Source organism: Medicago sativa, chromosome 5 (assembly GCF_051527215.1).
Source record: "Medicago sativa cultivar Bolivia chromosome 5, Bolivia_mono, whole genome shotgun sequence".
Classification (NCBI taxonomy): domain Eukaryota; kingdom Viridiplantae; phylum Streptophyta; class Magnoliopsida; order Fabales; family Fabaceae; genus Medicago; species Medicago sativa.
Window position 1 is genome coordinate 4,525,058 of NC_140753.1, and position 24,820 is coordinate 4,549,877.

Consider the following 24,820-nt stretch of genomic DNA (forward strand, 5'->3'; position numbering starts at 1 on the left):
TTTTAATAAATAAATTTTTACGAAAAGTTTCGAATGAAAAATTCGTTTGAATAGTTTATCTTAAAATGTAATTATAAGTATTTTATCATTTTGCTATAATTTTTTATGGATACTAAAATTTTGAAAAAATTTCTAAAAAAAAGCTATTTAAAATAATTTTTAATAAAAATCATTTTTAAAAGATGTCACATTGAAAAAAATACGTGATTTTTACTATGTAAAATCTCTAATCATGAATATTTAAGTTAATAAATGCCAAAATATCATTTTTAACTTATGTCAAATGAGTTTGAAATAACCTAGTTTTTGAGTAAATTTCTAAAACAATAATTTTTAAAAATACCAAAAAAAAGAGAGCCATCCGATTAAATGGACCATACAGATTCAATTTCTTTAACTTTTCCATTTTAAATCAACAACATACTGAATTCAATTGTTGTTTGAGGTAAATTTCGACAATTCCAACAAGCTTCTTTGTATGAGAACGTTATAAATCACCACTCCCAAACCTGTTGGTTTCCACTACAGCTCAATCCCCGTTCCCGTTTCTCCTTATTTCTTCATCAGTGAGTTTCTATGCCAACCATCATGATTCATTTTATGTTATGTTTTTATGTTCATGACATAGTTTTGACTTGTAGCTGTTTGATGAAATGCCCAACTGAAAAAAATAAACTTACCCTGTCATCGCCTTCCACCCACTAGTTTTTCTTTCTATGTTTTAATGTATTTTTTTAGCTTCACCCGGGTTCGAATTGGAATGTTTATAAAGTTGATGCTTTTGTTATGAATTGTTTGTTAGAAAGTTTGGAATGTTGGAAATTTTGTTTTGAATTGGGTATAGAGAAGGCCTCTGTAACTCTGTTGCTAGATTTTCTAGAATTTTGATATGCTGGTTTATTTTAAAATGACTAAATGCTTTGATCATGAGACATGATTCATGACAATTTGTTTTTCGTTTTCTTTTCTAGCATGGTTACTTAATATTATGTTTTTTTTCGTTGTCCGGTGAATAGGCTTTTCTAGACTAAATGGTTTAATTATGGTTCATGATAAATTGACAATTTTATTTATTTCTCTTTACTAACACTGTTTCTTCATCCATGACAATTATTATTGTGGTTTCTTTAAAATTTTAGCCACACCAACATCAAATGTCTAGATCCACCCCTGTGTGTGTGTGAGTTTCAGGTGGTTCTTGCCACTTGGTCTACAAAAAAAAAGAGAATAATATAACAGTAATAGTAATACTAATACTAATACATGTTGTTTGGGTAGGTTTGAATGGCCAGTAAGGACGATGATGTAAAAGAGAAACTAATAGTCGATGCCCGGGCTAGAGACATCAGTCACAATGTGAGATGCACCGATTGTGGGAGTCAATCCATTGAAGATTCTCAAGCAGACATTGCCATTCTTCTTAGGAAGGTACATCCACTCTTACATTCTCTTCATTCACCTAACCAGTTTCTAAAAATTGAATTGATAAAAGGAGCCTTGTTTGGAGTTGTTGCATGGTCACTAGAAAATAAAAGTTTCAAGTCATGGCTAATTTTTTGGAACTAGGTTAATAATCTCAGGGTAGAGTTTGTTAGTAAGATTCTTGAAAAATAATGTCTAGCGCCTAAACTCCTTTTGAATATATATATATATCTCTGAGGACTGTAAAACAAAATTTTAGGAATAGAGAACAAAAACTGAGAAGGGAATAAAAAAATCAAGGAAAAGTAAACCCCAGAGGATAAAAAGTACGTTACCACACCAACACCACCCACATATAAAAAATAATTTATGTTGGCATTCATATAAAACTGGGAAAAGGAACACAAAAGCATAGAACAAATCCTAGGAGCAGCATACTACAAAAATTACAATAGTCAAGAGCTACAGACAACAATACCTTGAAAAGTTGTTCATCAAAGCGATCGGATGAGAACTTGGTAGAAGAAGCAAGAGCTGTAACTGTTAGAAACCCTTTGACACATGACTGCCAATCTTCACTACAAATTGATAAGCATACTCATCATTTCTATCTTCCACTGATATCATTTCACTCTTAAGTCTCTTACACACTTGAAAACTGCTGGTGCATGTACTTGACCAGGCTGTGACTCTTTAAAATTTGTATATGCACATCAAGCGATTGAGCCACATGGAGGAATCCCACATCGAAATATTTAAGATATAGAGGGTGGAGAATGAGATATGAAATTGAAGTGTACTGTATTGAAATTCAAATCACATTGTCATGTATTGGGTTAGTTGAGGCCTCCAATCGCAAGTGTCACTTCACCCAAAATGCAAAATGTTGTTGTTTTCAATTTTTATTAAAAAAATGGTCCAATATGTGAAACCAGCCCAACTGTCGTTTTCTCCCAAGTTTTAGTGCATAGTGGTTTTCAGGCCCGAATGGACAGGGCATAGGTCCAGTTCCCGGTCAAACCGCTGGTTCTAGTTTTGATTACGGTGTCAGATCCAGTTTTGATTACGGTGTTTGAAAGTGAGATTTTTTGGTATTATGTAAACCCTAAACACTTGAACAATTTTCCAGTTAATCCGTGATGAAATTCGTTCTGGAAAAAGTGACAAGGAGATCTACACAAAGCTTGAAGCTGATTTTGGAGAGTCCATATTCTATGAACCCAAGTTTGATAAGCAGACAGCTGCTTTGTGGTTATCACCGGTAAATTTTTCCTGGTGGATTGAAAGCACTCTCACTTGAACTTGTAATTTATTTTGTAGTGCAGTTTATATTTGTATTGATTTGAGAAACATGTGCTTTTGAATAGCTCTTAGTTGCTGGTGCAGCTGTTGGAGTGTGGGCTTACCAGAAGCATAAACAAAAGACTAATGTTCACATCATGGCTCTGAATCTTGTCAGAGGTGTTCCATTGACCCCAAGAGAGAAGGAAACAATGCTTGACGTTCTTACACCGCCTGCTTCACAGAGATTTAAGTCACAGGGAGTTGAGACTTCCACCTGGTGGAGGAGATTGCAAGGTCAATGATCCGATTGACTATTCCGATCGTGGCATTTACCTTTTAGGCAACTCTGCCAACTCAGTTTGTGGCTTTAAAGGACAACAAATGTATTCAATTTATATGTTTATGAATGTATATTAGGTTTCACTTTGATGTTAATCCACAAACTTCCAAGACCGGTATTTTAATTTTATGCGTCAACACCAAGCGTGGAGCAGATATACATGCTAACAATGAGTTCATATGTGTAATAATGTTGATTTCATTGCTTAATTTCCATGCCAATCCTTAAACTCTGTATCCTGGACTTGATATCCAGGATTTCTGGCATTGTGATTCTGTATTCTGACATTACATTTAAGCAATCAACAGATAACCCCTATAACGTGCTAGAACTAAATAAAATTATGCTCGTCAACACTCTTTATTATGACTCCCCTATGACATGGTAGCTATGCATTGAAATTATGGACGCGGACCTAGTTTTTTGTCAGGTAGAATTGTGAGATGGATATTTGTGCAAAAGGGCATCATATGCCTCCGAAATAGATGTATGTATTTGGTTTAGATTTTGTAGTGTTATTTATTTTTTTTTTTTTAAGCAAAAGTAATGCTTTAAGCATTACATCATGATATATAAACAAAAAGAGTAGATACAAAAGAGAGGGGGAACTAGGTCAAAACCCTCTTAGAAATAAACAAACCTATAGTTAGGCATGCCTAGTCTATTAGTAATATAGTCTTTCCTAATGCAGTCAGGGAGTGAAGGGAACCAAACAAATGAAGATAGAGCTAAACCAACATTAGCCATACTATCTGCACAGGAGTTCCCTTCTCTATACACATGAGTGATCAAAAAATTCATTTGCTTAATGTTTTCCAGACAGTTGAGCCAACTGTTCCTGAGGGACCAAGGAACCATCTCCTTGTTTTTGAAAGCCAAAGTGACAAGTTTTGAATCAGTTTCAAGCCACAAATTAGTCCAGTTCTTCTCAATAGCAATATCAATTGCAGTGATTGCACCAAGGATTTCTGCATTGAAGGCTGAGTTTGTGTTTAGGTTCTGAGCAAAAGCACCCAAAAACAAGCTGTTATGATCTCTGAACACCCCCCCACAAGAAGCTCTAAGGGGGTTTTTGGTTAGGGCACCATCAGTGTTGACCTTTATCCAGTTTTGAATTGGAGGGTTCCAGATAACTTCCTTAATCAAAGGCACCTTAGGGGGATGAATGTTAACTTTAAGAGCTTTCAAGAGGACAAATTCAGTCATGTCAACTGCTGAGGTGAGATTGGTCTTGTTACCTGTCAGAGAAACTTCAGCAATTATAGAATTAATAGCTGATTTCAAAAGAAAATTTTTATCTTGGAATCTGGTTTGATTTCTGATGAACCAGATATAATTGAGGATGTTAATAATCACAGCTTTGATCACCAGTTTGCATTGTGGAGTCCAGTTTGTAGTGTTAGACCAAAGTATAGCATGCCATTTTACTGTGATTTTGTGAAGCTAGAATTTTCAGCTTCTAGTTGTCATGTGTCTATATCATTCCTACCGCAGAAAGAAAAAGTCCAGTAAGGAATGTTTGGATTTTAAGCAGACCACGGTACCAATGTGAAGGTCGGGCAAAGCTCCCATTTGTTGCTTCGAGAAGTCATGGTGAAAATGTCAAGGGAATGCAATGCTGATTCCAGTTGGATGGGCTGCCTGTTGGCTTTTGCACCATTTCAAATTTTTATTTGAAGAAAAACCTGAGTTCTGCGTGTTGCAGCATAACATGCATAATCATAGATTTGTTCTTATGGATTACAGAATTTAAAATCCTCAGGTTAGTCCTTATTCTTCATGATTATTATAGTTCTAGTTTAAGCAATAATAACATTCCATTCAGTAGTACACCGATGCCTACAACTTTTTTGTGCAATGCGGATGTGGCGATTTTCAGAGATAAAATTGTTTTAGTGCTGACATGTGTGTTAGGATGACAAAACAGGGTTCATACATGCACAAACAATATGAAAAATTAGCAGATCTAAGGCAAGTGCTAATGTGGCTTTTGAACTTGGGTTTCACTCAAGTGTTTATGAAACTTGATAACATGCTAGTGATGAACGTCATTTCAAGTACTTGTAAATTATAGCTGCATTGTTTTATACTAGTCACCACACTTTTAATTACATTCCATCTTGTATTATAACTACTTTGATGAATGAAATGAGTTAAATTTGTTTTCTTATAAAAAAAAGGATCCAACTCCAAAGGCTTGATCTAGTGGTAAAAAGACAAGTCTTAAATAAATTTGAGAGATTCTGAGTTTGAACCCCGCTAGTTTTTTTTGAAGAGAGATAAATGTCAATATGTGTTTCCTGCCTTGTTTGGCTTAACATCCTCTCACCTTAAATTTTCTTTTTTAAAAAAGATTTTTATGATTATGTTTTTAGACAAAATTTCTCTCGTTGCCCATAACTTAATTTCAAATAACGATTTTGTGTCCTCGTGAGCTTAACTCAGTTGGTAGGGACAATACATAAAATATGCAAGATTCGGGGTTCAAACCCCGACCACCACAAAAAAAAAAATAACGATTTCGTCTTTTATCTTTTTTTTTTCCACGTCATTTTCGTCCTTTCGATCGATATGAATGTAGATTGAAATCTATGATTTTATTTTAATATAAGCTCTTAGTGTTCAAATTTGTGGTTCTTCACTAAAGTTTTAATTTGAATTATAAAATTGATGTTTGAAAATTCATATGCAAATGGATCAAAAGTACACAAATGATAAAAGGCGAAATTGTTATCCTTATTTATTAATTTTGTTACGTCTGCAGCAATTTAACCTAATTTTTTCCCACTCATTTGCTTTATTAGGTTAGCAATTATTTAACCTAACAAATTCCATCTAAAAAAATGCATCGCACCAATTTCATTCTTGTCCTCTTGCCTTTTTTTTTTTTGAAGAAAATATTTTCTACACTTATTTGATTCTGCACGTTTGTTCTAGAAACTATGAGCATATCAATGATCACTTTTGATGCCTTCTATTTTATAATTTTTTTCGGCTACCCTAATTTCCATGTAAACTTGGTTATATATACCTGAATTATTGATAGGATTACCAAACTTTCTTTTATAATATTTTCAGATGTCATACATTTTATGAAGTGTTTTATTTTGTCTACTATGGATTATCACGTGTTATTTTTTCACCGTTACCTATTATATATTACATTTTATTATTCATATGTCAATCCCTTTACAATATATTGCATTTTATATATTGCATTTTATTATTCGTATGTCAAAAATCCCTTTATTTTCAAATCTTAATTCTCTCAAACATAGCATTTGTGAGTCGATATCTACTAACAATATATACAAGTTGAAGTACAAAAAAATCTCTTTGAAACAATCTCCTTGATTTAATGTGCATAATGACCATTTTACAAAATTTAATTTAATTGTTTTTTAAAAAAACAAATTAATTATGGATAATGATCATCACAACTGTAACAAATTTCCACGCATAAATTTGAAATTAATTAGTTTGTTAAAAAAAATTACGGATAATGATCATCACAATTCTAACAAATCTTCCCGGATAACTATGAAATCAATTTATTTGTTTTTTTAAAAAATGACATAAAAACAAATATTATGAAACATAGATATAACAATTTTCAACGCATATTTGTTTTTTGGATGCAAAGTTAATCAATAGTATATATATAAAGTAAGGTTTTTCATGTCACATGTCACTTCCACGTTTCTTCGCAATATTTTTATTATTTTTCTAATTTTTCAAAACCAATATTTAATTTGGCATAAATATCTCAACAAACTTTTGATCTTATCTATTAAATATTTTACTTAACTTTTTTTATTGAATTCCTAATATTTTATGTAACAAAAATATCTCAACAAATCAATAGTATCCATAGTATATATATAAAGTAAAGTTTTTTATGCAACATGTCACTTTCACGTTTATTCGCAATATTTTTATTATTTTTCTATTTTTTAAAACCAATATTTGATTTGGCATAAATATCTCAACAGACTTTTGATCTTATCTATTAAATATTTTACTTAACTTTTTTATTGAATTCCTAATATTTTATGTAACAGAAATATCTCAATAAATTACATACGATACCCTTCAACTATAAATCATCCATCAATCAATCAATCAATATCAATCAATAGTGTGTGTGTGTGTGTGTATATATAGTAAGGTTTATTATGTCACGTGTCACTGCCACGTTTGTTCGCTATATTTTTATTATTTTTCAAAACGAATATTTAATTTGGCATAAATATCTCAACAAACTTTTAATCTTATCTATTAAATATTTTACTTAACTTTTTCATTAAATTCCTAATATTTTATGTAACAGAAATACCTTAACAGAAATAACACAAATTCGTAAAAGTTAATTTTATTCTATATGTGTTAATATTTTTACTAAATCCAATTAATTTTATTCTTGAAGAGATCGTGATGTTACTTTCCTAGAGACATACTCCCTCCAGTTACATTTATAAGCAAAAATGAACTTTCCAATTAATTTTATTCTTGAAGAGATCGTGATGTTACTTTTCTAGAGACATACTCCCTCCGGTTACATTTATAAGCAAAAATGAAACTTTTAAGTTCATTGAATACATAATGTATTTGACCTATATAATGACCAAATACATTAAAAATTGAATGAATCTAAAAAAATGCATTTTTACTTATAAATATGACCGGGGGAGTAGCTGCTTGTTTAAAATTAAATCAAAGGATGATGAATGTAATTTGAGTCAGTTGGTGTAGGGTTCACTTCTCGGAAACTTTTTAGTCCTTAAATTATGATATATTTATAGATATAAAGCATGTATTTAAACTTTAATATCAACCCCCACCCCCAAAATAAATAATTAAATAAATAAATTAATTAATAACACATGCCTAAAAATTAGAACCGTGTGCTTTTCTATTTGGACTAAAAGGCTCATCAACTCTTTTAGAAACACTTATTCAACAAATGAGAGTCATTGTAATTTTTTTTGAGTAAATAGGCAATTACCCCCTTGAAATTGTAAGTTTCGTCAATTACCCCCCTGAAATTAACAAAACGTCAATTACCCCCCTGAAATTGCACAACGTTAATCAATTTACCCCCTCCGTCAAATTCTTCTGTTAGTGAGCATGACATTTTGCAAATACCCCGTGAAGTTTTGCACTTATGTGCAAAATGCCCCCCAAACTTAAAAATTTATATATTTTTTTTTTATCCTTGACTCAAAATGCCCCCGTTCACGCATCTTCCCTCCAATTTGTAAAATTTGTTGCACATATTTACTTGCAGAAAAAATAAATACTTGTTATTCACTTTTAGTTTTACTTGAACACTTTTATTCCCATTGCTAAAAGGATGGAAATCTTTTCTATGTGGTGATTGTTGTGATCATGGAACACAAGAACACAAATACACCAACACATTGTGCAAGTTAAAATTTCTCATACATGTCCAACCATAAAATATGTTTGTGGTCCTGCATAGTGGTTGAATTCTTTTTTGCCCATTAATCAAAATTTGGCTTTTGTCCATTGATTCTATGTACATATTTAGAGAGCATGCATGAAGCCTAAAGTGAACAAACTTGCAGCAAGTTTGGATATTGCATTGAAAAGATTTCTGAAAATCTATGTAGCAAAGAAGTATGTAAATCAGACAAAATTTAATGAACATTGGTTCATTGATCATGTATATATATATAAACACAACTCTACCATTAATGATTTTTGGTTTCAATATTATTTTCATATTGATTACTCAAGCAAGTAAGAATGAGAAAAAATATATAAATTTTCAAGTTCGGGGGCATTTTGCACATAAGTGCAAAACTTTGGGGGGTATTTGCAAAATGTCATGTTGATTAAGAGAAGAATTTGACGCAGGGGGTAAATTGATTAACGTTGTGCAATTTCAGGGGGTAATTGAAGTTTTGTTAATGTCACGGAGGGTAATTGATGAAATTTACAATTTCAGGGGGTAATGCTTATTTACTCATTTATTTTTTCAAGGAGAATCATTCACTGTAACTTGGTTTTTACTATTTTACTTTACTATTTTGAATTTCATTTTCTCCCATTAATGATATCGCGTTCTTTTTCTTCATATTTACGTACTATTGTCACTAAATTTGTTGAATTGTGAGAGACTAATCCCTTATATCAGACTTAATCCTATTGGTATCAACGACAATTTTATCTCCTAAAAATTGTAAAATTTGTCTTTCTTTCAAGTATACTCTCTATGCAATTAATGTCTTGTTCTACACGCAAATAATGTAACTTGTGTTTTAATTTTTGGGTTGCTGTATTGACTTTATCACAAAAAAGAATAAAGATGTGAACTCTTGCCAAATGAATTGTCACGAAGTATATAATTCAACTGTACATGTATTTTCAGTAAAATTTCTTAATGTACACATGCTCCAATTAAATTTCTTAATGTGAACGTGGAGTACGTTCCTGAACTTAATGGAACACAGCTTTTTTTTAACTGAACAATGTAATAATAGAGCTTTTTTTTACTAAAAAAAAGAGCCTTTTTTTTACTAAATGTAATAGTAGAGCTAAGAAGAAGAATTTGTGTCATTCACGTAAACGTACTTAATTTCCTGTGCTTAGCTTATACACATTAATAGTACATTACCACTATTGATATATTGAAAAGAATTTACTACTAATGCAACGAAGGAGACAACACCAATGAGAAGAATTCACTACTTAATGACTTATGTGCATGTGAAGTGCGTAATTTTTTTAAAAAAGAATTTTACACAAATTAAAACACATAATATATTAGTAAAACAAATTACACATCATGTATTACTCCGTCAGTCCTTCACTTTAAAAAAGACACAAACTACATAATTTTGTTGATTTTATAGTATAACTTACTTTATAAGTTACCCTTCATTAATCGTGTGTGAAAGAGAAACTTAATTCGGTGACTGGACTAAAATGGTAATGAGCTTTGGCAAAAAAGACCGATCGTTTAAGAAAATTGAAAGTAATTCTTGAGAAATACTCTATCCGTTTCACAATGAGTGTTACTTTAGCTAAAAAAATTTGTTTCAAAATGAATGTCACTTTACATTTTCAATACAACTTTAATTTTTTTTCTTTGAACTCCACCCTCAACAAATACTCAAAAAGTTTTTTTTAGGGGAAATTTTTTTAAATAAGGAGACTGTTTTCGTGAATTTGATAAAATAGAGACCAAAAAAGCAATTAAGCCAAAATGGCAATTTGTTTTTCTTGAAATCAAATATCAAATAAGTTATGAAGATATTGAAACTACGTTGGTAGAGACTCAAACTCAAATATAAAAAGAATATGAGTGCTATAAACACTCTCTCTTGAATATTCACTTAACACTCTCTTTGAAGCATTTATTTTTTTTAATTTTTTTTTTTTATGAAATCTGTATGAGTTTCGTCACTTTATGTATGACCCATTTTTAAAGTGTAAGACTTACATTGATTTCACCCAACAATGAAGTGAATATTGAAAAGAGAGTATTCCTAACACTCTTCTAAAAAGAATGAATTTTAGTCCATGAGGTGTCATCAATTAGAGTTTGATATTATAACTTCGAGAGACCAAGCTTATGTCCCTAAAAACCGATGTAAAATAGTATTCAATAACAATACTACTAATAATTTATGGGTTATGATAACAAGTGCCCTAAATACACACACTACAAGAAAATTTGTATTTTACGACTTTTAAAATGAATGATTGCGACTGTTAGAAGGGTCGCAAATGTACAACTGCGACTGTTCCTCAACAGTCGCGGATGTTGGGGTCGCAACTGACTTTTGCGACTGTTCCTCAACAGTTATAAGGTAGGGGTCGCAAACGAGGTGTCGCAAATTGCTGATTTTCTTGTAGTGACTTGTTAAGGAAACAAAAAATAGTAGGTTTTCATTGGATTCAACAATATTTTAACTTTTAAAAAGTTAAATTCATCAATTTTCACTACTTCCCAATGCAATATTTGTTATTTTTGCCCTCTTAACCAATACTCCAAAGACATTCTTTAACCTTTCCCATAATTTATTTCTTTTTGTTGCGAATTCGATGAAAAACTCACACCAATAACAACTTGATGTGTGGAGCAAGGGATAATTAAGCAACCAAAATCAAAGTGTATGGAACAATTATAATCACAAGCCAAAAGTAGAAAACAACAGTGAGAGAAAAGGAAGAGAGAACACAAAAGAATTTGTTGACCCAGTTCGGTCCAAATTGACCTAGTTTGGGGGAGAGAGCAGCCCTCCGTTCCACTATATGACGAGTAACGTTACAAAGAGATTTCAATGGGTTACAAGAATAAGTCTCCCGCCTAATTCTACCCAAAACCCAGCCTCTTCCCGTAACCAAGACTCAATCCTAATAGTGTTTCCCAAGGTGAATCAACCCTCAAAACCTAATATTTGTTCCAAAGAGACAAACTCTATACAAACCCTAGTTTTGTTGTTGCCTTTCTAAACCCTTGTTTCAGCCCCCTCTATCTCAAGGTTTACACTGATACAATGTCTATATTTATAGTAAAAGTAACTCCCATAAAATTGTACCAAATATGGCCAAAAAAATACGTTTCTGAAAAATAACAGCACGCAAAATCGGGCCCCGATTTTTACCATTCGGGCGCCGATTTTTCCAGCACCAAACTGCTCCCAAAGACAGCCAAAATCGGGCCCCAATTTTGCCATTCGGGCCTCGATTTGTACTTTCAGCAAACATCAATTTTGGCCTCCAAACTCCAATTTTGAGTCACTTTCACAACACTTTTCAATTTTGTTTTTTAAAATCTTCATTGTACCATGAAGAGATAACCCCTATTTATACTATTTGTAAAAAAATATTATCTAGAATTTCTATAATACAATATAAAACTTGTCTTTTTCTTAAATATAGCAATGTTAAGAGAGATATGTCCAGAAAAATAGATGAACCATGTGCAACATAGCTATTAGCAGTTAGCACCGGACCAAATACATACAAATTAACATAATATATAGGGAAATTACTATGACAGTTGCTTTATTCAAATTACCAAAAAAAAATCTTATATCATACATGTTGCGAATTCGATGAAAAACTCACACCAATAACAACTTGATGTGTGGAGCAAGGGATAATTAAGCAACCAATATCAAAGTGAATTGCAATTAAACAAGCAAAAGTAGAAAAACAGCGAGAGAAAAGCAGAGAGAACACAAAAGAATCTGTTTACCCAGTTCGGTCCAAATTGACCTAGTCTGGGGGAGAGAGCAGCCCTCCGTTCCACTATATGATGAGTAACGTTACAAAAGAGATTTCAATGGGTTACAAGAATAAGTCTCCCGCCTAATTCTACCCAAATCCCAGCCTCTTCCCGTAACCAAGAGACTCAATCCTAATAGTGTTTCCCAAGGTGAATCAACCTTCAAACCCTAGTTTGTTGCCAAGAGACAAACTCTATACAAACCCCAGTTTGATTTCTAAACCCTTGTTTCAGCCCCCTCTATCTCTCAAAATAGTCTGATACAAGGCCTATATTTATAGTAAAAGAAACTCCCATAAAATTGTAACAAATCTGGCCCAAAAATACGTTTCTGAAAAATAACAGCACGCGAAATCGGCCACCGATTTTCCAAATCGGCCACCGATTTTTCCCGAACAGAAAGCCTCCCAAAAGGCAGCCAAAATCGGCCACCGATTTGTACTTTCAGCAAACACCAATTTTGGCCTCCAAACTCCAATTTTGAGTCACTTTCACAACAATCTCCACCTTGACTCCAAATTAGTGATGATGCCCATTTAACATCAACACCTTGCTGCTCTTTCCCTTGCTTCCCACTACACCAAGTAGCTCCACAAGTTTACACCTTAATCTCTTCAATCATCGGAATGCCTTCCGCCCCTTTGAAGATCCTTGTGTCCAAACTACTCAAGGAATTTTAGGTAGTCCCACAAGTACACACCTTAACCTCTTCAGCCATCGGAATGTCTTCCGCCTTCTCGAAGATCCTTGTATCCAAACTACACTAGGAATTTCAGGTAGTTCTACAAGACTACACCATACCTCTTCAATACGAGACATCTCCCGCTTCCTTGAAGATCACCTTGCATCCAATCACCCTTGGACTTTTAGGGTAATTCCACAAGCCGTGCTATACATTCTTCAACCTCCGGAATGCCTTCCGTCTTCATGAAGAAAACCCTTGCTCACCACTAGAGCATAGCACCCAAGGTCCTCCATAGTCGTACCACTCCCGGTGTGTTCAACTCCACCTAAAGCTGAGCTTCCAACCTCTCAACTAGCAAATGAGTACATCCCACTATGTCTTCCTTGAACCTCCACCTCAACCGGTAGATCATGAGTATTCTTACCACCGCCTCTCCAGGCTGATGTTGAGTGTTTAACGTCTCTCCAGACGATCACCGCTCCACTAGGCATCACCCCCAAGGTGAGAAACATCACCTTCATCCTCTAAACAGCACACCATCAAAGCACCTGCATCCTCATAACCCTCAGAGACAATTTGTACGGAATTACCAATCTCCGGACAATCCTTCTTGAAGTGACCCATCTTGTTACACTTAAAGCATTTAAACTTTGTCTTGTTACTACTCTTTCCCCGGTTACCTCTACCTCCACCATTCCCTCTTGAAACACTTAGGCCTTCCCCGTTTTCATCAACTCTCAAGTCCTTCGACTTAGTCAACTCCTTGGTTCTCAAAGCTGCTTGAACTTCTTCCAAGGTAACAGTGCCTTCTTTTCCATAGAGCATGGTATCTTTAAACGATTCAAAAGATCTAGGTAGAGCACACAACAAGAGTATAGCTTTATCTTCATCCTCAAGATTCACCTCAATATTCTCCAAGTCATCAAGGATTTTGTTGAACTCCGTAAGTTGCTCCATGATGGCCTTTGACTCCACCATCTTGAATGAGTAGAGTTGTTGCTTTAGGAATTGCCGATGAGCCAAAGACTTTGTCATATACAAAGATTCCAACTTTGCCCACATCGATGCCGCGGTTGGTTCCTTTGCTACTTCTCTCAAAACTTTATCTCCGAGGCACAAGACAATGGCACTCCTGGCCTTGTCCACCATCTCGGTCTTCTCCGCTCGTGTCATGGTGACCGGTAACGAACCTTCACCCTTCAAAGCTTTCTCACACTTTTGCTGTATCAACACCGCTTCCATCTTTACCTTCCATAACCCAAAATCGTTATCTCCGGTAAACTTCTCAATATCCCACTTCGAACCCATGGTACTTGATTATCCTTTGACCTTTGCCCCACGGTGGGCGCCAATTGTTGCGAATTCGATGAAAAACTCACACCAATAACAACTTGATGTGTGGAGCAAGGGATAATTAAGCAACCAATATCAAAGTGAATTGCAATTAAACAAGCAAAAGTAGAAAAACAGCGAGAGAAAAGCAGAGAGAACACAAAAGAATCTGTTTACCCAGTTCGGTCCAAATTGACCTAGTCTGGGGGAGAGAGCAGCCCTCCGTTCCACTATATGATGAGTAACGTTACAAAAGAGATTTCAATGGGTTACAAGAATAAGTCTCCCGCCTAATTCTACCCAAATCCCAGCCTCTTCCCGTAACCAAGAGACTCAATCCTAATAGTGTTTCCCAAGGTGAATCAACCTTCAAACCCTAGTTTGTTGCCAAGAGACAAACTCTATACAAACCCTAGTTTGATTTCTAAACCCTTGTTTCAGCCCCCTCTATCTCTCAAAATAGTCTGATACAAGGCCTATATTTATAGTAAAAGAAACTCCCATAAAATTGTAACAAATCTGGCCCAAAAATACGTTTCTGAAAAATAACAGCACGCGAAATCGGCCACCGATTTTCCAAATCGGCCACCGATTTTTCCCGAACAGAAAGCCTCCCAAAAGGCAGCCAAAATCGGCCACCGATTTGTACTTTCAGCAAACATCAATTTTGGCCTCCAAACTCCAATTTTGAGTCACTTTCACAACAATACATATTTACACTTTATTGAAAGCGAATTAGCTGTCCCAAGTCAGCACACTGCTTTTACTTGTTTTCCTAAGTAGCAACTAGTAAGTAATTAAAATAAAACTATGATCAAATTGCCATTTTGTCTTCTATTGCATATATGATATATCTATCTATATATACACATGCATGATACTAGGCAAATCCCAAATCATGATGAAAACCAACTACACTATGCAGCTGTCATTGCTTTTTACTCTCATTTTCATTCTCTGCAGCTTCAACCAAATTACATCAGTATTTGCTGCAGAGGAGAATCAAGAGCATAATCACAACTTAATGACATACATTGTTCATGTCAAAAAATCAGAAAATGTTGCTTCCTTTCAATCAGAAGATTTGCATAGCTGGTACCATTCATTTCTTCCACAAAATTTTCCTCACAAAGACAGAATGGTTTTCTCTTACCACAAAGTAGCCTCTGGATTTGCTGTTAAGCTCAAGGTTATCAAAATCGGGACTTTACTTCAAGTCGAAAGGGAGTAGCAAAATCGGGACTCGTAAAATCGCAATCAAAATCGAAGGATTTTACTCAAGGACTTTTGTAGAATCGATGTAGGATAGCAAAGTCGGGACTCGTAAAATCGCAATCAAAATCGAGGATTCTACCAAAAACAAAAATAATGTTAAATATATGTTATAAATTGCATATGATCATAAATGTTTAAAGTTCAAAGTCCACAAAATACATATACATAAATGTGGGAGAAGTGAAAGAATGAAAATTTTTGGGCTTTCGGGTATTTATAGAACGGGTCATGGATTCAAATCGGGTCAATTGGCGAACCAGGTCAAAAATTGACCCTTATCAAAAAAATGAACAAAATCCTTCAAAATCCATCAAAATCCTGCGATTTTGAATGGATTTGACGATTTTGTGCGATTTTGTGCGATTTTGATAGGATTTTGCCTGTTTTTGGGACTTTGCTATGGATTTGAGTCGTTGCAGCTACGCAAAGTCGCAAAAACCAGGATTTTGAGACTTAAGTCGGGTTTTTGATAACAATGGTTAAGCTAACACCAGAAGAAGCCAAATCTCTTCAAGAGAAAGGTGAAATTGTGTCAGCAAGACCTGAACGGACCCTTGAATTACACACAACTCACACTCCAACTTTCTTGGGTCTGAAACAAGGACAAGGGTTGTGGAGGGACGACAACCTTGGAAAAGGCGTCATAATTGGTATCATAGACACGGGAATATCCCCTTTACATCCATCTTTCAACGACGAAGGAATGCCACCGCCACCTGCAAAATGGAAAGGCCATTGTGAATTCACTGGGCAAGCATGCAACAATAAGCTCATAGGTGCAAGAAACATGGTCAAAAGTGCAATTCAAGAGCCTCCATTTGAGAATTTCTTCCATGGAACACACACCGCTGCCGAGGCTGCAGGAAGATTTGTAGAAGATGCAAGTGTTTTTGGTAATGCTAAAGGTGTAGCAGCAGGAATGGCACCTAATGCTCACTTAGCAATATACAAAGTGTGTAATGACAAAATTGGATGCACTGAAAGTGCTATCTTAGCTGCAATGGATATTGCTATTGAAGATGGTGTAGATGTTCTTTCACTTTCACTTGGTTTAGGTTCTCTTCCATTCTTTGAAGACCCAATTGCAATTGGTGCTTTTGCTGCTACTCAAAATGGTATTTTCGTTAGTTTCTCTGCTGCAAACTCTGGTCCTGGATATAGCACTCTCTCCAATGAAGCTCCTTGGATCCTCACTGTTGGTGCTAGCACAATTGACAGAAAAATTGTAGCATCAGCAAAGCTAGGAAATGGTGAAGAATATGAAGGTGAAACGTTGTTCCAACCCAAAGACTTTTCTCAACAATTATTGCCACTTGTGTATCCAGGTTCATTTGGATATGGAAACCAAGCACAGAATCAGTCCTTGTGTTTACCAGGATCCTTAAAGAGCATTGATTTAAGTGGAAAAGTAGTGCTGTGTGATGTAGGAAATGTCTCAAGTATTGTGAAAGGACAAGAAGTTCTAAATTCGGGTGGTGTAGCAATGATCCTTGCAAACTCAGAAGCACTTGGTTTCAGTACTTTTGCTATTGCTCATGTTTTACCTGCAGTTGAAGTGAGTTATGCAGCTGGTTTAACAATTAAATCTTACCTAAACTCAACATACAATCCAACAGCAACATTGATATTTAAAGGAACGGTAATTGGTGATTCTTTAGCTCCTTCTGTTGCTCCATTTTCTTCAAGAGGACCAAGCCAACAAAGTCCTGGAATTCTTAAACCAGACATCATTGGTCCAGGTGTTAACATTCTTGCTGCATGGGGTGTTTCTGTAGACAACAAAATTCCAGCTTTTAACATTGTTTCCGGTACTTCAATGTCTTGTCCTCACCTAAGTGGTATTGCTGCATCGATCAAAATTTCTCACCCTGATTGGTCGCCAGCCGCTATAAAATCAGCAATCATGACAACTGCTAATACTCTCAACCTCGGCGGGATTCCTATATTGGACCAAAGGCTTTTGCCGGCTGATATTTTTGCTACTGGTGCAGGACATGTTAATCCTGTTAAAGCAAATGATCCCGATCTTGTTTATGATATTCAACCTGAAGATTATGTTCCTTATCTGTGTGGTTTGGGTTATACTGATCAAGAGATTGAAGTTATTGTTCAGTGGAAAGTGAAGTGCTCTAATGTGAAAAGTATACCAGAAGCACAGCTGAACTATCCTTCTTTTTCTATTTTGTTGGGGTCAGAGTCACAGTTTTATACCAGAACTTTGACTAATGTTGGGTTGGCAAATTCAACCTATAGAGTTGAACTTGAAGTCCCTTTGGCTTTTGGTATGAGTGTTAATCCTAGTGAAATAACATTTAGTGAGGTCAATGAGAAGGTTAGTTATTCGGTCGATTTTATACCAAAAACTAAGGAAAGTAGAGGGAACAATACTTATGCTCAGGGTTCTCTCACTTGGGTTTCTGATAAACATGCTGTTAGGATACCAATATCAGTCATTTTCATGTAACATATGAAGGGAGAAGGTGATGATATTATGTTCAAGAAATAAAGGAAATGGAATATATTTGTTGGGGAAATTCAAGAGATACTAACTAAATACTACCATGTTTCTTTATACAAGTAATTTTATAATTTTTGGCACTGGCCAATAGTATGTCATGTTATTATTATTATCCTTTGAACGTGTAGACTTGTGCTATAAATCCAAAGGCTAACGAAAGTAAAGTACCAAATCATGCATGAAATTGATAGGATCACAGTAATTTTATCAAACTCATCATTTATCCAAACATACACTATGATCAAGTAGCATGCAAGACTCAAGCTCTAAATTTTCTTTCAAAACTGACCTAACATATTTAACAAAAGTCGGATATGAACTATTTCCACTCCTACTTGCTAATAGAGACGTTGCAACTTAACTGCTTGTAGGTTATGCAAACTTTCAAACATAAACTATAATCTTCACACTTACTGTTGTATTGTCCTCCCTTCGACCCTTCTCCAAAATTATGATCTATCCCGCTGCACTGCACATAATCCTTCCTGCATCCTTAAGGGGAATTCAAGAGCAACTTAGTATCTTTGCAGATTCAACAATGTTAAAACACTTTTAACTCTCTTCCTTCCAAATATGATTTTATTGGGAATGGATCCTCTACTGTGTAATTTACACTTGAAAGAATAAAGTGTGACGTACGTGGGTGAGAAAAATTAATCTCTAAAATTTTCATACTAGAGAAAAATGTTAACAATTTGATTTTTATTTTTGTTACAAATTAAGTTGTGTCGTCAAAATAATTGCCGGGAAGCAAAAAGAGTCTTCACTCATTTTTTTCACTTAGCGGTCTTCACTCATATAAAAATTGAAACGTGATAAAGTACAAATATATAACTAATAAAAAAAGAACGAGTGAAGATAAAACACTGCCATCACCTCCACCACCTATTGAGGATATCAAGCCAAAGAGAAAAGTAAATAAATAGGAATATATGATAATTGTATTAATCTGAGATATATGAGAAAAATATATGTTTCTGTACATAGAGAGGAATAACATCTTCTCTTTATATGGCCTAGCTATAGAGCCGTTGGTAACAAGACACACCAGCTAATGACAATAACTATAATTAATTACATATTAAACTAGTTTGACCAAGTAACAATCAATTACGTCAATTAGAATTAATTACACATTTGGTCAAGTAATATCAGTAGGTAAAACCACCACCGTCATGTCTGCCTTGTCATCATCACCTCCATTTTGCTATGAATAGTGTTTGGATGTGTCATTACATAATCAAATGCGCAATGCATCCATGGAAATCTTAGTATCATGTACAAAACCCTCCCATCCTGTTAGCACAAATGTGAAGCACATATTAAAATCATAAATATCCATGACATTAGTTGATGTAAACCCTTTTCTGCAAGGGTAAGAAATTTGATGTTCATTTGGTACAATTATTTTCACACGAGTGCCATCTATAGCATCAATACAATCCTTAAAATGCGAATAGTATTGGTCATCATTTATAATTTGACGAGGAACATCTTTAAAGGTAGGATCAACCGCGACAATATGATATCTTTAGAAAGGGAAAGTATTGGTTTTAGGACACTATGAATTTGTTTAGAAATTGTTTCTTCAAAATGTATCGAAGCTGGTTGACTTAACATATATAAGAAAAGTCCAACCTGTACATGAATGATCATGCCCTTTGTTGCTTTTAGTCCATAATTTTGTTGAAAATGATATTAATAGTTAAAACATTAATATCATGAGTATCAATGTAACTTTTCGACAATGATGTATGACTATTCTAACTTTTAATACTGTTTTTTTACATCTTTTTAGTGGTGGTTTGATTCTTTAATTTTTTTAAATTAATAATATTATAACATTTTATAATTATTATATAATGACAAATCTAAACACTTCAATTTATGTGAGTACTTTTTAGTGTACATAACCAAATATAAAAAGCTTATTGAATATAAGAGCTTATGATGTAAACTCTAATGCTATATAAGCATATGAATAAGCTATTTATCCAAACGAGGCCTCTATTTATTTTTAAAGTTTTATTTATTATTTTGGGTTATTTTTTCACCTACCAATTTCATGCGAAAAATGTTATAATAAAAATCACAGTATCTTCTTATTCTTATCTTTGTACCAAAAAACAAATTCACAGTATCAATCCCGCGTTCGTTCCGTCCGTTATAAGCACCGCTGTACGACGAAGCCGTAGTGATGGAGGAAACAACCGCCTCCACCGGAACCCTAACACCGGCAACCAGCATTCCATTCGATCTCGCAGCAGAAATCATCTCTAAACTCCCCGTCAAATGCGTCCTACGATTCCGTTGCGTATGCAATTCATGGAATTCTCTAATCTCAACTGATCCCAAATTCGTTAAAAAACACCTTCACGAATCAACCAATCGCCACCACCTCATAACAACCACATGTATCCCCTCAAAAAAATTCACAGTAATCTCTTACCCACTTCACTCTCTCAATTTCAACTCAATTTTCACTGAACACCAGTATTCTCCCATTAATTGTAACTATTACGATCGCCTCGTTGCTTCTTGCGACGGTCTGATTTGTTTCGCTATCAATCCCAATCTCGATCTTCTTTGGAACCCTTCCATGAGAAAATTGAAGCAATTACCCGCTTTAGATACTCCTAAAGAAGGAGATTCTGATGGAAACACTATCTATGGTTTTGGTTATGATCCTTTCATTGATAATTACAAGGTTGTTTCTGTTTTTCGCTATAATGTAAATGCTTGTAAAACTGAGGTTAGTGTTTATACTTTGGGCACGGATTATTGGAGAAGGATTAGTGATTTTCCGACTTTGATGATTCCTTATAGTCAACAGGGAATATTTGTGAGTGGTACGGTTAATTGGTTGGCGGATTATGATTTGGATGATAATAATAGCTCGGCTACTATTGTTTCTCTTGATTTGCGGAAAGAAATTTATCAAGAAATTTCACAGCCTGATTATGGTGACGTTTCTGTTAAGTTGAGTTTGGGTGTGATGAGGGATTGTTTGTGTGTATTTACTCATTCTGACTCGTTTGATGATGTTTGGCTTATGAAGGAATATGGAAATGAAGAGTCTTGGATTAAATTGATCCGGCTTCCTTACGTTTCTAATCGTAGTTTGGTTTTTGGCAATGTCAAGATATTATATGTTTTTGAGGATGATAGGCATGTGTTGCTCTTGCTGGAAGAGAGATTTAAATTGAAGTGGGTTGTTTACGATTCCGAAAATGGTGTTATAAAGAGTGCCAAGAGTCAAGACTTTAGTTGGGTAGAATCAAAAGTCTACGTTGAGAGTTTGCTGTTACCTTAATTTGAATATCAGGACTTGGATGTAGATGCTCTGCCATGTTATTTGAGTGAGGTTCAATCCTAACTTTTATGTTAGTTTCTGTTTGTATTATATATTTTGTTTTATGCTTATTTTGATTGCACATCGAGAATTTGCTGTATTATTTTCTTTTGTTTGTCGGTGACAGTTGTTTGTTCTTCTTAATTGTGCATTACGCTTTTACGCTGTTCACAATTACACGTTGCATTACATGGTCCTGGTTTGTTAATTCAACACGGCTCTTTCGCAAAAGCGATTGTTTGCTTTCATTCATTCACAGTAAGAGAAGAAATTGGTGTGCTTGTTGGAGGTTGAACCTGTATGTAGCTGTTAGGTTAGATGATGTAGTCTAATAATCTATGCTGATTATTTCAACTTATATGTTTATGACCCAAGCATGGAGCAGATATACATGCTAAGAATGAGTTCACATGTAATAATGTTGATTTCATTGATTAATTTCCATGCCAATCTGTAAACCCTGTGTTCTGGACTTGATATCTAGGATTTCAGGCATTGTGATTCTGTATTCTGACATTACATTTAAGCAATCAACAGATAATCCCTACAATGTGCTAGAACTAATTATGCTCGTTAACACTTTTATTATGACTCCCCTATTAATTGGTAGATATGCATTGAAATTATTTTTTGTCTTGTAGAGTTGCATATGCTGCATCTGTAGTAGATGTAGGGTATGTCTGGATTTCAAGCAAACCAGAGTGCCAATGTGCAGCTCGGGAAAAGCACCCATTTGCTTTGAGAAGTCATAGTGAAAATGTCAAGGAACTCAAGTCAGCAAGTGTAGCTCATTGCAGTGCCTTGATTCCAGTTGGAAGCTTTAGCAACATTACAAAAATTTTATTTGAAGAAAACGCTTGTAAATTCTGGATGTTACGGTATGCCATCATGCATAACCATTACTTTGTTTTTATGGATTACAGAGTTTAAAATACTTAGTTTATCCTTATTCTTCATAATTATTATAGTTTAGTTGTAGCAATAATAACACTCCATTCAGTACACTGATGTCTAGAATTTTCTTCTGTGATAAGCACTTTGATTTATAGTATAAACTCAAATTTGAAAAGTGTCAACCTTGTGGAAAGATCAAGTTGACTACAGGGGGTAGGGGTTACATTTAAAGTTTGCTGAACCAACAAAAAGGTGGCAGTTTCTTTGCATTAGCAATAAGCACCTGCTGAGCTTGTGAAAGTTTCAAGCAGATGCAATACTTATTTGCTTGTAAAACCTAGAAGGCTAATACAAAAGTGTTGTAGTTGGTAGTATATTATAAAACAGAGTGGCCCGCAAAGTTTGTGGCATGCCATGAATTCTTCAGTGGAAGTTGACCCTACTGGAATAAGTGAGTCCCACATTCCAATTGGAAGGAGCAACATTCCATGCAATAATAGTCTCCTTGGTGGTGTATGAAGTAAGCCTGAAAGAAAGAGCTTGACCACCTAGTGTTGCAAATGCTTGGTAGGAAGCACCCCAGTTATGGCTCATCTTAATCCATCCTGTTCTGCTTCCTTTCACCATCATGCTCGACATATCTCCTCCACCTCCGACGTTCATCACGTAGACTAATAGCCAGTATCCGTTTCCTTGGAAAGAGAATCGGATTCCTCCTTTTCTTTGGCATGGCACCCTGTAAATTAATCAACAAGCACATTAGTTAAGGGAAAATCTGATTATTTCATACTAAGGAAAGTTAAAATGCGCATTGTGAATTTACCTGCGGTACATAACAGGGACGATACCAGCTTTCCATTGTGCAATTTTCATGAAGGCAGGTTTGGCCATGTCAAAATGAACTCGAGGTGGGTTACACCATCCACCATTATCAGAGGGTTTGGACCAATTAGGAGGGCAAAGATTGGTGGCGGTGACAGTGGTGAAGGCCACATTTCTATAACATGCACTTGATTGGTAGCATTTAATCTGGAAACATGTCCCGCACGCATAACCATTGTTGAACAACGTCGAGCTTAAAGCCACCGTATCTGTCCCGTAACCATTCTGAAACAAATTTCCGTATCCACATGCTCCTCCTATAATTTTAGCCACAACCATATTAACAAAAAAAAAATATATCAATATTGATACTAAGTAAAAGTAGTTTAATTTAATTAATAAATTGAAGTTGTGAGATGTTGAATGATACTAATAATGCTGAACTTAATTAAGCTAAGTGAGAAGTAATGATAATTGAGATAACATATAAATGTATATATATACCCATGGTTTCAGAAGCAGTTTCATCTCCATAAAAGGTGGCATGAGCAAGAGACCATTTACTGGGTCTAAATATCGCCACAGCTACTGTTTGTTCTCCAATGAAAGTGAACATCATTGCATAAGCAATCAACATGAAGCAACAAGATTGAAGAATAAATGCCATGATTAAATTTTTGGACAACTAATAGCTTAATTAGTTATCTTTGTATTACAAGGAATCAAGGATTGCAATTCGATGCTTATTAAGAATTACAAGTACATGTATCCTTTATATATGAAGTACAGTTACTATATCACGTCGTAGAATAATTTTAATTGTAGGAGTCGTGATCCCACGATGAGTTTGATAGAGTTTCTAAAATCTCTACAAAGTCAACATTAATATTGTTGATATATATTGTCTTTTTTTTTGTTTAGCAACAGCAATATGATTAGGCAACAATACATTGTACGAATGTTTCTTAAAAAACAAATACATTGTACGTATGTCGGCGCCAAATAGAATTTGTCCTGAATATCTTATGATAAATCAATTTTATTTTTGTTAATTAATTTAAACGTGATTGATCCACACGACTAATAATCCATAATGGCAGGAAAGGAAATGGAATATAAGGTCATTCTACATTTTGTCATATACGTGACTGAAAAACGTGCGTACAAGTTTCATAGTTTTGCATACATTAGAAAATTCATTTTTGTTAAGTCGTTATAACAATTACTCAAGGTTGTTAGTCAACAAAGTTTTCAATAGCTGACTGACTTTCATGTTTAATCTTAGTTATATCCACTAATTAGTCAACTCTTTGAACCAAAGGAAAAGATGAATTACCAAAAAATTAAAGATAGAAAAAAAATATAATTAACTTTAATTTTGACACCCGTAATACTTAGTTTTATAAAATTTTAAAAACACCTAGTAGCATTAATTGAGAGAACTTAAACTCTAAAATTTTGACACCCCTAATAGAAAACTTTAATCTGAGACTTGTATATTTAACTTATGAGTCTTGCTAACCAGTGTCTTAAGGGCAATGATTAAGGAATTTATAAGTAGAAATTTTATCTTGAAAACGTAAGCTGTTACAATTGACCAAGTAATAGTTACACTATTTTTTATTAAAAACTTA

The 24,820-nt window shown here is 34.5% G+C and overlaps 4 protein-coding genes across 5 annotated transcripts; 3 read left to right on the forward strand and 1 right to left on the reverse strand.

Annotated features, from left to right (window-relative positions):
• Positions 1-395: 395 nt before the first annotated feature.
• CCMH (cytochrome c biogenesis protein family) lies at positions 396-3,267 on the forward strand. The gene is made up of 4 exons (XM_085712678.1): positions 396-566; positions 1,279-1,428; positions 2,552-2,683; positions 2,790-3,267. Exons 2-4 carry the CDS (start codon positions 1,285-1,287, stop codon positions 3,006-3,008), a joined length of 495 nt encoding a protein of 164 aa, XP_085568804.1. The 5' UTR covers positions 396-566; positions 1,279-1,284; the 3' UTR covers positions 3,009-3,267.
• Positions 3,268-15,105: 11,838 nt separating this feature from the next.
• LOC146919329 (subtilisin-like protease) lies at positions 15,106-18,211 on the forward strand. The gene is made up of 2 exons (XM_085712683.1): positions 15,106-15,514; positions 16,085-18,211. Exons 1-2 carry the CDS (start codon positions 15,200-15,202, stop codon positions 18,062-18,064), a joined length of 2,295 nt encoding a protein of 764 aa, XP_085568809.1. The 5' UTR covers positions 15,106-15,199; the 3' UTR covers positions 18,065-18,211.
• A 2,017-nt stretch (positions 18,212-20,228) lies between these two features.
• On the forward strand, positions 20,229-22,539 carry LOC146919330 (F-box/kelch-repeat protein At3g23880-like). 2 transcript variants are annotated; one of them, XR_015011455.1, is made up of 2 exons: positions 20,229-21,482; positions 22,112-22,539. XR_015011455.1 is itself a non-coding variant. In XM_085712679.1 (2 exons), exon 1 carries the CDS (start codon positions 20,316-20,318, stop codon positions 21,429-21,431), a length of 1,116 nt encoding a protein of 371 aa, XP_085568805.1. In that variant the 5' UTR covers positions 20,229-20,315; the 3' UTR covers positions 21,432-21,477; positions 22,112-22,539. The 2 variants fall into 2 exon arrangements, 1 of the variants encoding a protein (XP_085568805.1); XM_085712679.1 differs by having other exon boundaries at positions 20,229-21,477.
• LOC146919331 (expansin-A7-like) lies at positions 22,481-23,943 on the reverse strand. The gene is made up of 3 exons (XM_085712682.1): positions 23,691-23,943; positions 23,188-23,503; positions 22,481-23,100 (listed from the first exon to the last, which is right to left on the reverse strand). The coding sequence occupies exons 1-3, from the start codon at positions 23,851-23,853 to the stop codon at positions 22,788-22,790; spliced, it is 792 nt and encodes a 263-aa protein (XP_085568808.1). The 5' UTR covers positions 23,854-23,943; the 3' UTR covers positions 22,481-22,787.
• Between the last annotated feature and the right edge of the window lie 877 nt (positions 23,944-24,820).

Excerpts from the sequence above, each read along its gene's own strand:
- CCMH (XM_085712678.1), top strand. The coding sequence starts at position 1,285 with ATGGCCAGTAAGGACGATGATGTAAAAGAGAAACTAATAGTCGATGCC. Across the intron at positions 1,429-2,551 it reads TTGCCATTCTTCTTAGGAAG|TTAATCCGTGATGAAATTCG; the intron begins GTACATCCACTC and ends ACAATTTTCCAG. Across the intron at positions 2,684-2,789 it reads CTGCTTTGTGGTTATCACCG|CTCTTAGTTGCTGGTGCAGC; the intron begins GTAAATTTTTCC and ends GCTTTTGAATAG.
- LOC146919329 (XM_085712683.1), top strand. The coding sequence starts at position 15,200 with ATGATACTAGGCAAATCCCAAATCATGATGAAAACCAACTACACTATG. Across the intron at positions 15,515-16,084 it reads GATTTGCTGTTAAGCTCAAG|CTAACACCAGAAGAAGCCAA; the intron begins GTTATCAAAATC and ends ACAATGGTTAAG.
- LOC146919331 (XM_085712682.1), bottom strand. The coding sequence starts at position 23,853 with ATGGCATTTATTCTTCAATCTTGTTGCTTCATGTTGATTGCTTATGCA. Across the intron at positions 23,504-23,690 it reads AACTGCTTCTGAAACCATGG|GAGGAGCATGTGGATACGGA; the intron begins GTATATATATAC and ends CTAAAATTATAG. Across the intron at positions 23,101-23,187 it reads GTCCCTGTTATGTACCGCAG|GGTGCCATGCCAAAGAAAAG; the intron begins GTAAATTCACAA and ends ATTAATTTACAG.
- LOC146919330 (XM_085712679.1), top strand. The coding sequence starts at position 20,316 with ATGGAGGAAACAACCGCCTCCACCGGAACCCTAACACCGGCAACCAGC.